This window comes from Dipodomys ordii, unplaced genomic scaffold (assembly GCF_000151885.1).
Source record: "Dipodomys ordii isolate 6190 unplaced genomic scaffold, Dord_2.0 Scaffold54, whole genome shotgun sequence".
NCBI classification, from domain to species: Eukaryota; Metazoa; Chordata; class Mammalia; order Rodentia; family Heteromyidae; genus Dipodomys; species Dipodomys ordii.
In genome coordinates this window covers 4,383,085-4,394,633 of record NW_012267270.1, presented here as the reverse complement: position 1 = coordinate 4,394,633, position 11,549 = coordinate 4,383,085, and the positions used below count along the sequence as shown (strand labels likewise).

The window sequence follows — 11,549 nt, the reverse complement described above, 5'->3', positions numbered from 1 at the left end:
CAATAAACCACCAGAAAACCGGAAGTGGCGCTGTAGCTCAAGTGGTAGAGCGCTGGCCTTGAGCTGAAGAGCTGAGGGACAGCACCCAGGCCCAGAGTACAAGCCCCACGACCGACAAAAAAAAAAAAAAAAAAAAGTAATTTGGGAAGGACTGTGGGAAGAGTACTGTTGGGTTGGCTCTAGCAAGTCCAGAGCCCTTGAGACACTCAAATGTAGAACTAGTCTTACAAGTTGCCCAAGTTGGCCTCAAACTTGAAATTCTCCCATATGGCAGGGGGTGGGGGGCCCATGTTTGGGATTACAGATGTGTGCCACTAATCCTGGCTTTCTCTTGTGTGTGTGTGTGTATGCCAGTGGTCCTGAAATTTGACCTCAGGGTCTGGACTCTGTCCCTGACCTTTTGTGCTCAAGGCTAGCGCTCTACCACTTAAATTACAGCTCCACTTCTGTTTTGTTGTTTTGTTTTTGTTTATTTTTTTATGATTAATTGGAATCAGAGTATCACAGACTTTCCTGCCTAGGCTGGCTCTGAACCAGGATCCTCAGACCTCAGTCTCTTGAGTAGCTAGGATTATAGGCTGGAGCCACTGACACCTGGCTGATTTTTTTTTTTTTTTCTTGGTTCTCCAGGTATTAAGAGTTGGATCTTTTTTTTTTTTTTTTTCCGGTCATGGGGTCTGAACTCTGGGTCTGGGCACTGTCCCTCAGCTCTTCAGCTCAAGGGTAGTGCTATATCACTTGAACCACATAGCTACTTCCGGATTTTTCTGTGTATGTGGTGCTGAGGAATCGAACCCAGGGCCTCATGCTTGCAAGGGGCATGCACTCTACCGCTGAGCTACCTTCCCAGCCCCCCTGATTTTTTTTTCTTGACCAACAGGAGTTGGTGGCTCATGCCTGTAATCCTAGCTACTCAGGAGGCTGAGATTTGAGGATCACTATACAAAGCCAGCCCAAGCAGGAAAGTCCATGAGACTCTCATCTCCAATTAATCACCCGAAAATCAGAAGTGGCAATGTGGCTCAAAGTGGTAGAACACTAGCCTTGAGCAAAAGAGTTCAGGGACAGCACCCAAGCCCCAAGTTCAAGCCCCATGGTCAACAACAACAAAAAATCTTTTAAAAAAAGTTCTCTGTTTTAAAATTTAAAATGATACAGAAGGCTGGGCATGTAGCTTAATGGTAGAGTGTTTGCTTAGCATGCATGAAGCCCTGGGTTCAATTCCTTCGTACCACATAAACAGAAAAGGCCACAAGTGGCACTGTGGCACAAGTGGTAGCACGCTATCCTTGAGCAAAAACTCAGGGACAGTGCCCAGGCTCTGAGTTCAAGCCACAGGACTGGCCAAAACAACAAACAAACAAAAAACCAATCCACAGGGGCTGGGAAGGTGGCTCAGTGGTAAAGTGCTTGCCTTGCATGCTTGAGGCCCTGGGTTCAATTTCTCAGCACCACATAAGCAGAAAGAAAAAAGCTGGAAGTGGTGCTGTGGCTCAAGTGGTAGAGTGCTAGCCTTGAGCTGAGGGACAGCGCCCAGGCCCAGAGTTCAGGCCCCATGACCGGACCCAAAAACAAAAACAAAAAATAACAATCCACATAAATGACATATAATTGTACATGTTTATGGGACACAGAATGAAAATGTATTACTTTAAGACGGATTTAGATAACTAGCATTTTCCTTCCCTTACATATTTATCAACTGTTTGTACTGGAAATATTCTGAGCCTCAGTTTTTGGACCTATGTGATAGTGAATCTATGATGTGGCCTAATCTCATTGGTCATGGCCTTAGGGAGGTACATATACCTGAAAGTCCTAAGCACTGGAGAGGGGTTCTGGTGGGGTGGATTTTGCTGTTGTTTGTTGTTGTTGTATGCTTGTTTTTGTGGCAATCCTGGGGCTGGAACTCTGGGCCTGAACCTATCCTGAGCTTTTCTTGCACTCTGTCACTTGAGCCACAGCTCCACTTCAGAGAAAAGGGGTCTCACAGACTTCCTTGCCTGACATGGTTTCAAATTGTAATCCTCAAATCTCAGCCTCCTGAGTAGCAAGGATTACAGACATGAGCCACTGCCACCTGGCTCTTGCTGTTTTAATATGAAAGATGATCATTGTGATCAGTCACTTTTAGAAGTAACAGGGCCCAGTCAGGGTGCTTGGAGGGAAGGTCCCTGGGGAGGGGTAGAATGGTCCAGAAGGCTGCTCAGAGCTGGCTTCCTCCCCTGTCCCAGGATAGACAGGGTGGTGGTGATGTCATGCTGAGTTATAACGGAATGAAGAGATCTCAGAGTACAGGGCAGACAGCAAAGAAGGAGCGCCAGCCTCGGAGGAGGAACAAGAAAGGTCAAGGTTCCTCTAAGGGGTAAGCAGCTAAGGATGGGCTGGGAGCAAGGCTGGGTCTGGAGGGACCCTAACTAGGACCCTGACCCTGACCATCTCCCTCTTCAGTCTCTTTCCTTCTCCTGCTAGGAAACCCTCATTCCCCTTCCAGTGGGCCTGGGAGAGCTACATCACAGATGGCCTGGCTCTGCTTCAGCAGGACTCGTTTGAGGCTGCTAGCCAACAATCCCTATGGCCCTTATCATCAGGCATGTCCAAGCTCAGGTCCAGGCACAAGTCCACAATCAACCTCCCAGAGGCCCTTGACTTCTGTCAGAAGATGGAGGCCCAAAACCCAGAGAGGAAGCAGCGGCTGTCAACATGGGGAGAAGACCCCCGGCCTCCTGATAAAGCTGAGAACAAGGCTGAATCAGGATCAGAGTCTGAAGAGAATGAGGAGGCCTCAGAGTCAGAAAGCTCTGAGGTTGAGGAGGCTGAAGAGGTTCCGAGCTCTAAGGAACCGCCCCAGCTCCACAGGAGAGACGCCATCTTGGATGAGGAACAGTTCTCAGATATATCAGAAGAGGCTGAAGAGGGGGCGCCTCAAACCTTCCATGAAAGGAAGGACAGCTCTAAGAAAAAGGAGAATTCCGAGGAGGCCTTAGAAGAAGGGGACCTACAAGGCCAGAGCCACGAAAAGGGTGCCAACTCCAGCAGCCTCCGAGGGCTGCTGAAGGGAAAGTCAAGGCCCAAGGACTTGGAGGGGCCCTGGGACCTGGAGAAGCTACACAAACAGTTACAGCAAGAATTGGACAGTAATGGTGAGGGCCTCAAAAAGCTGGGTTCTCGATGAAGCTACACTGGGGAGAGAAGGTGGGAAGCTAAGACCCTCTGTGGAGAGTCAGAAGGTGATGGGTTGGCCTCTGGGTGCTGGGGGTGAGGTCGCTCAGTAGGCCAGGAACGAGGCAATCCCTTGACTTGATTCCTCTGTGCCCAGGCTCCCAGAAGCCGACGTGGAAGGCACTGCACGCTGCTCTCCGGGCCTCCAATAAGAATGCAAAAGCCCATACCTTGGGAGATGATGAAACATTCCTGTCTGCCAACCTCCCTAATCGCACCTTCCACAAACGACAGGAAGCTACCAGGTAAAGGGAGTAAGAAGCAAGGGTGGAAGATGGAGGAGACAGTTCTCCAAAAGACATGATCTCTTGTATGTTCATTTATTCCTTTATCTATTTGCAAGGTTTTTGATTATCTAATTATCTGTTCACTCACCCATCCATCCATCTATCCATTTTCTCATCTATCTATCCATCATCCATCCATCCATCCATCTCTCTACTTGGCCAGCTATATTAAACCAAACCACATTCCATTCATTTCTTGCTTTTTATCCATCCATTAACCTATTAACTGATTATTGCAATGCATATCTGTCTATTCCTGGGTCCTCAGGATATAAAAATTAAATCTTGGGCTAGCCCTGAGAAGGACTGGGTCTGGAAAATGAGATACATAGACAATTATGTCAGTTCAGTTAAGCAATTATTATACTTGGGCTTGAACTGGAGACCATGGGAGCAGAATGAGAAAGCTAAAGACTAGGAAGGGGCTGATGGCAGTGTCTAGATGAGGAATGATTAGGGCTTGGAACAGGTATGGGTGGAGAGAAGGGGATTGACTTAAGAGTTCTTTAAAGAGCTGGGCTCACACATGTAATTCTAGCTACTCAGGAGGCTGAGATCTAAGGTTCAAGTAGCCCTTAGCCCTGAGATAGTTATAGGCTGGCTCAACCAGGCTGAAGTAGCATGTGAAGGAGGGAAAATTACACTCAACATTCTGTTAGAACCTTTCAGTCCTTTCAAAAAAAGTTTATTTGAAGTTGTAGATATGTTTTGAAATATATATACACACACACTCACATTTTGGCATGATTAAACCAAGCTGATTAACAGATGCATTAGCTTACATACTTGGTGTTTTTGTTTTTGGGGTTTTTTTTTTTTTTTTTGAGTGAAAGTCCTGGAGCTTGAACTCAGGGCCTGGGTGCTGACCTTGAGCTTTCTTACATATTTATATCTTGCAAACACTTAAGATCTACTTTTGGAATAATTTTGAAGCATACAACCCATTAACTGTAGTCTCCACATGCTACAATAGATCTCTTGAATTAATTCCTCTTTTCTAGCTAAAATTTTGTACCTTTTGTGCCAACATCCTGTCAGCATTGTCCTGCACTTGATAACTACTGTTCTCCTTTCTACTTTATAAGGACAGTGTTTTCAGACACCACATGCCACATCTGTCTTCATCCTGGTGTGTGTGGGTGCCCATGCACATACACACATGTTGTTACTGGGCCTTGTGTTCTCTGGCTTCTTTGCTCAAGGCTTAGCACTTTACTACTTGAACCATACATGCAACCTGTTATTTTTTTTCCCTTTGGTACTGGGGATTGAACTCAGGGCCTTGCCCATGTTAAGACAACCTTGACCATTGAGCTACATTCCTAGCCCCTGAACAGCTCTTCAGCTCAAGGAGAGTGCTCTACCATTTGAGCCACATTGCCACTTCCGGTTTTCTTCCTGACTTGTCTGTTCTTTATATTTCCACAAAAGTTCAATTGAGTATCAATTGAATTGATTTATGAGCTTCTATTCTGATTCAATGCTTTGTATGTCTTTTTTCTTTTTAATACTTGTACCATGCTTTTTTTTTGTTATTATATCTTTATAGAATATGATGAAGTCAGGTAGTATGATGTCTCTAGGGTTTTGTTTTTTTGTTTTTGGTCGTGGGGCTTGAACTCTGGGCCTGGTGCTGCCCCTCAGCTCTTCAGCTCAAGGCTAGCGCACTCGGAAGTGGTGCTGTGGCTCAAATGGTAGAGTGCTCGCCTTGAGCTGAAGAGCGCAGGGAGAACGCCCAAGCCCACAGTTCAAGCCCCACCACCGACAACAACAACAACAAGGCTAGCACTCTACCACTTGAGCCACAGCACCACTTCCGGATTTCTGGTGGTTTATTGGAGATAAGAGTCTCACAAGCCGAGAGTCGGTGGTTCACGCCTGTAATCCTAGCTACTTAGGAGGCTGAGATCTGAGAATCACGATTCAAAGCCAGCCCAGACAGTAAAGTCTCATAGACTTTCCTGCCCAGGCTGGCTTTGAACCATGATCCTCAGAGATCTCAGCCTCCTGAGTAGCTAGGATTACAGGCATGAGCCACCAGCGCCCAGCTTGGTATCTCTTTGTCTGCCTGGCCATTTTTCTATATAACCAGGATTCAGTTATATGTAAATCCACCAAATATTTTGGTATATGTTACACACTGTTCTACGTGCTGGGGATTTTCTGGCAGTGCAAATGAACACAAGAAACCTGAGTATCTGAGGCTAACGTTATGAAAAGACGGATATAAATAATAAAGAAATAAACAAAAGGTGTAGCTAGCGATGCACTGGTGGCTCATGCCTGTAATCTAAGCTTCTGAAGCTGAGATCTGAGGATCACAGTTCAAAGCCAGCCTGGGCAGAAATGTCTGTGAGACTCTTATCTCCAATTAACCACAATAAAACGGGAAGTGGAGCTGATGAGGGGTTCAGGGAAAGTCTGTATGGTTAGGAGTGACATTTGAACAAAGATCTGGTAAGAAGAAACTGCCTTGAGATCTGCAGAAAGTAGTTCCAGGTCTAAGGACTGAAGGTATGGTTTAAGTGGTATATCACTAGAATGTTCCAGATCTTTAATTCTTGGCCATTTGACTGTCCCTACCATTCATCCTTCAGTTGACCCTTTTAGCATTTGCTCTCTTTCCTATTCCTTTAGTCATCTGTCTGTCTATCCATCGGTAGAACTGTGCTTCAAACCATTGAAGCAGAGTCCTAGGGAGGATGCTGAGCTCCACACGGGTTCAGAGGCCTGGGCCAAAGTTCAAAACTGGAGCTCAGTGCAGGAAAGAGAAAGGCTGAATTTTGCAACAGTGCTAGAAGCAGCCTCCTTCAGCCCACACTTCCACAATAAACCCCCTTCACTCTCTGGGACCCCCAGTTCTTCCTGCAGTCTTTCCCCCCCAATCTCCCTAGCCCTCCTTGAGGCTTACCCTCCCGTGGACTTATTTTTTTTTGGTTGATCATGGGGCTTGAATTCTGGGCCTGGAGGCTGTCCCTGAGCTCCTTCAGCTCAAGGTAGGCTCTCTACCACTTGAGCCACAGCACCACTTCCAGTTTTTTTCTAGTGGCTTATTGGAGATCAGAGTCTCACGACTTTTCTGCCTGGGCTGGCTTTGAACCATGATCCTCAGATCTCAGCCTCCTGAGTAGCTAGGGTTACAGGCGTGAGTCACCGGTGCCGGGCCCTCCCATGGATTTTACTCCTTTTTGTTCTCTCTCCCCACCAGAAGCCTGTTGCTGGCCTGGGAGCGGCAGCAGCAGGAGGAGCGCCAGCAGGCTGAGATGCGAAGGGCCCGGGAACAGCGAGTTCAGCACCAGGTGGCCCGTTGTCTGGCAGCCTATGCACCCCGAGGGAGCAAAGGTTCCGGGACTACCCAGCACAAGCTGGAGGAGCTGAGGTAGGAGCCCAGGGCCAGGAGGACCTGGTGGTCACGCTGCAGGATCCCAAGGCAGGTTGGCCAGGCCACAGTCACAGATGAAGATGTTGGGGACTGAGGAGAAAGGGTTGGTCCAAGGTCACTCAGTGAATAAGAACAATGGGATGCTGGGAAGGTGGCTCAATGGTAGAGCGCTTGCCTTGCATGCATGAGGCCCTGGGTTTGATTCCTCAGCACCACATAAGCAAAAAGAAAAAAGCTGGAAGTGGCGCCATGGCTCAAGTGGTAGAGTGCTAGCCTTGAGCTGAAGGGCTGAGGGACAGTGCCCAGGCCCAGAGTTCAGGCTCCACGACCAACAACAACAACAAAAGAACTGTGGGATGCTCAAGGTCAAATGTTCTATCCATGCTTAGTTTTGAAACCCATTTTTCTGATTCCTAGAGCCAGACATGTTTATTAATAAACAAAAACATTACAGTAGTACTTAAGGTGGGTCATGAACAGCCCTGCTGGGACTTCTCCTGGAGACTACTGTACATGGTCAGGTGGAGTTAGGTGTTTTTTCTTCCTCCTCCTCCCCATTCCCCCCAACTCCTCCCCCGCCTCCTTCTTCTTTTTCGTCAGTCATGGGGCCTGAACTCTAGGCCTGGGTGCTGTCCCTCAGCTCTTAGCCTCAAGGCTAGCGCTCTACTACTTGAGCCACAGAGCTTTTTCTGCTTATGTGGTGCTGAGGAATCAAACCCAGGCCTCATGCATGCGAGGCAAGCACTCTACCACTGAGCCACCTTCCCAGCCTGGCTGTTTTATTTTCTTCCTGTATTTTGACCATTTTTTGTTTCTGTGCCAGGCCTGGGAGCTGTCACTGAGTTTTTTTTTTGCTCAAAGCTGGCACTTTACCCCTTGAAGCACAGCTTCATTTCTGACTTTTTGGTGGTTAATTGGAGATAAGAGTTTTATAGACATTTCTGCCCAGGCTAGCTCCTCAGATCCCAGCCTCCCGAGTAGCTACAGGCATGAGCCACCAGCACTCAGCTCTGTTTCTTTTTTGCTCTGTTCTTTGTGTCCATACCAGGGATTGCACTCAGAGCCTCTAGCTCTTGGTTGGCTTTCTCCACCCAAGGCTGGTGTTCTATCATTTGAGCCATACCTCTATTTCTGACTTTTTTGCTGGTGTGTGTGTGTGTGTGTGTGCATGCATGGGCACACTTGAACTCGGGGCCTGAGCACTGTCCCTTAGCTTTTTCACTCAAGGCTCTACCACTTGAGCCACAACTCCACTTTTGACTTTTTGGTGGTTCACTGGAGATGGGAGTCTCATGCACTTTGCTGCCTGTGCTGGCTTCAAACTGTGATCCTGATCTCAGCCTCCGAATAGCTAGGATTACAGGCATGAGCCACTAGCACCTTGTTTCACATTTTCTTTCTTTTTTTTTTTTGTCAGTTGTGGGGCTTGTGGGGCCTGGGCACTGTCCCTCAGCTCTTCAGCTCAAGGCTAGCATTCTATCATTTGAGCCACAGCACCACTTCTGGTTTTCTGGTGGTTAATTTGGAGATAAAAAGTCTCACGGACATTCCTGCCTGGGCTGGTTTTGAACCTCAATCCTCAGATCTTAGCTTCTAGAGTAGCTAGGATTACCGGCATGAGGGCTGGCTTCACATTTTTTAATGATCAGTTAGGTTTGGCAGGCGCTGGCCTGGATATGGGTTGTGGCCTGTTAGCCACTCAGTCTCGTCTCTCCCACAGGCGCCAGGAGCGACAGCGCTTTGTTGAGTACCAGACTGAGCTGCAAGGCATCCGGCACCGGGTGCAGGCCCGACCCTTCCTATTCCAGCAGGCCATGCAGGTGAGGGATCGCAATGGTGCAAGCAGACAGCGCCCCTGGAAGCCCTGAGGCCCCTTAGTCATCAGAGCTTCAGCAGCCCCGGGAAGAGCGGGAACCCCTCTTCTTTTTCCTCAGGCCAACGCTCGGCTCACTGTCACCCGGCGCTTCTCCCAGGTGCTGTCAGCCCTGGGTGTAGATGAGGAGCTGCTGCTGGCTGAGGCAGGAAAGGGGCACGGGCACAAAGAGGGCACCTCCCGGAAGTCCAGGTGAGGCCACTGGCTGGCCAAGGGACTGGCTCTAGCTAGCTGTCGTGGGGAGGGAAGACAAGGCTAGCCTCTGGGCTCTGGAGGGTCTCCTCCATGTCACCCTAGAACGTGGGCCAGGGCTACTGTTCCCCCTTCCTCTCCCTCCTAACTCCTCTTCCTCCTCTTCAAGTTTAGTATAACAGGATTAAAGTAAGGAGAAATAGAAACATTTCCTGCTCTCCATACAGGAAATGGGAGTTAAAGACTCCAGACAGCCGCGCGCTGGTGGCTCACGCCTGTAATCCTAGCTACTCAGGAGGCTGAGATCTGGTCGATCATGGTTCAAAGCCAGCCCAGGCAGGAAAGTCCATGAGACTCTATCTCCAATTAACCACCAGAAAACTGAAGTGGTGCTGTGGCTCAAGCGGTAGGGTGTTCGCCTTGAGCTAAAGAGCTGAGGGACAGCGCCCAGGCCCAAAGTTCAAGCTCCACGACTAACAAAAAGAAAAGACTCCAAACAATTGTGTTGAATTTTTTTGGGTGGTACTGGGATTTGAACTCAGAGTCCTCTCTTGCTAAGCACGTGCTTTACCACATGAGCCACATTGTTAGTCCTTGTTCTCATTTTCCAATGAAGAACCCGAGAAACTGAAGGCCAGGACCTTGTTTAAAGACACAGGAATCCCTAACTGTCAGAGCTAATCTGGGACTCTGTAGCCATCTGAGCACCTCATATGAAGGCCAGTGCCCCATTAGCCACCCCAGGTATACAAAGCAGGGATTACAAGGCCAACTTCACAATAAAGAAACTCAAAAGAAGGGGAATCATTTGCCCAGAGTTACACAGGAGTTGGATCTGGACTCACAGTCATCAATGGCCATCTTGGCATAGGGTGGAGACCTATGGAACCCATTAACTTCTATCTGTCTTTAAGGAGCCATCGGTCAGTAGGGATAAGAATGAAGCCCTCTTCTCAGAGCCCCCCAAGAACAGAAGCCATGGATGCTCAGTCGGGCAGATACTCTTCCCCATGCCTGGTCCCAGAGAAACCCTCGAGATAAATATTAAAGGCTTTTTTGGAAGATACCGCGTACGATTTCTGGGGGAAGGGGAAGCTATAGGTTGGGATTAGGAGTGGCAGCAGGCTTACCTGTACTCACATAACCAGGAGCTCTGGTTGCCCACCACCCAGCACACACATCCTGTTTCTGCTCCAGAGGGCTGGGATATCTTGGAAAGCAATGGCTAGCCGGGTGCTGGTGGATTACACCTAGAGTCCTAGCTATTCCGGATGCTGAGATCTGAGGATTGCCATCTGAAGCCAGCCTGGACAAATAAACCCATGATTCCAGGAAGCTGTTTGGAGTCTGAAAGATCTGTTAAGTTCAGAAACACTATCATGAGCAAATAAAGGATAATCTAATCTCTTCTTTACTTAAATTCCTTTCCTTTTGCCTGCCTTATTGCTCTAGCTAGGACTTTAGAACCATACTGATTAAGAGTGGGTAGAGGGGCTCAGTGGTAGAGTGCTTGCCTAGCATGCATGAAGCTCTGGGTTTGATTCCTCAGTACCATGTACACAGAAAAAACCGAAGTGGCTGCTGTGGCTCAAGTGGCAGCGTGCTAGTCTTGAGCACAGACAGGTTCACAGACAGAGCCCAGGCCCCGAGTTCAAGCCCTAGGACTGGCAAAAAAAAACAAACACAAGCCGGGCGCTGGTGGCTCACACCTGTAATCCTAGCTACTCAGGAGACTGAGATCTGAGGATCGCAGTTCAAAGCCAGCCCAGGCAGGAAAGACCGTGAGACTCCTATCTCCAATAAACCACCAGAAAATCGGAAGTGGCGCTGTAGCTCAAGTGGTAGAGCGCTCGCCTTGAGCTGAAGAGCTGAGGGACAGCGCCCAGGCCCAGAGTTCAAGCCCCACGACCGACAAAAAAAAACAACAACAACGAAACAAAAGAAAACAAAAAAACAGGGAAACCGTTTGTTAACAATGTTGGTTATGGGGCTCTGGGCGAAAGAGGAAAACATACGTTGTCTAATACTCCATGTAGCCTAATAGAAGGCTGCTCAGTGGAGAGGAGGGAGCCGTCCTTCAGAGCAAAGGACACACCGTGCAAGAGGAAGGCAAGGAAGGACCCTCTCGCCCCTCACCCTAGGAAGCGCGTGTACAAAGGATTCAAGGTCCTTACAACGGAGTCGGAGCCTCCAGCAGCCAAAGCAGCCTACTACCGTGTACCCACTGGGGCGCATGCGCAGATAATCATCCGGCCCAGGGAAGTGGCGAAGGCTGGGTTCCGACTCGGCCTTACCCGTGAGCCTTTGGGGGTAGGCTTCCTAGTATACGACGGAAGTCGCCGCTCTTGGTTTCCGGCAACAAAACAGCGTCCGCCGCACGACCCGGAAGTGTTTCCATTTTGCGCCGTCGGGGCTCGTCGGCCACCCGCTCCCGTAGACTTGCCGCCATGGGCTCGTCTAAAAAGCACCGCGGAGAGAAGGAGGCGGCGGGGACGACGGCGGCGGCCGGGACTGGGAGCGCCAGCGAGCAGCCACCGCGCCATCGGGAGCACAAAAAACACAAGCACCGGAGTGGCGGCGGCGGCGGCGAGCG

The 11,549-nt window shown here is 49.1% G+C and overlaps 2 protein-coding genes across 2 annotated transcripts in view; both read left to right on the top strand.

Moving 5' to 3' along the window:
* The window catches only part of Tsga10ip (testis specific, 10 interacting protein), a 10,548-nt gene extending 551 nt beyond the window's left edge, over window positions 1-9,997 (top strand). Inside the window, exons 2-8 of the mRNA XM_013020897.1 lie at window positions 2,235-2,365; window positions 2,452-3,143; window positions 3,320-3,467; window positions 6,718-6,888; window positions 8,612-8,711; window positions 8,826-8,956; window positions 9,871-9,997. Of these exons, the coding sequence (XP_012876351.1) occupies window positions 2,235-2,365; window positions 2,452-3,143; window positions 3,320-3,467; window positions 6,718-6,888; window positions 8,612-8,711; window positions 8,826-8,956; window positions 9,871-9,997 (1,500 nt within the window). The remainder of the gene's footprint in view (window positions 1-2,234; window positions 2,366-2,451; window positions 3,144-3,319; window positions 3,468-6,717; window positions 6,889-8,611; window positions 8,712-8,825; window positions 8,957-9,870) is intronic.
* A 1,361-nt stretch (window positions 9,998-11,358) lies between these two features.
* Window positions 11,359-11,549, top strand: part of Sart1 (squamous cell carcinoma antigen recognized by T cells) — a 9,641-nt gene continuing 9,450 nt past the window's right edge. The window contains exon 1 of the mRNA XM_013020896.1: window positions 11,359-11,542. Coding sequence (XP_012876350.1) covers window positions 11,404-11,542 — 139 coding nt within the window. The 5' untranslated portion in view covers window positions 11,359-11,403. The remainder of the gene's footprint in view (window positions 11,543-11,549) is intronic.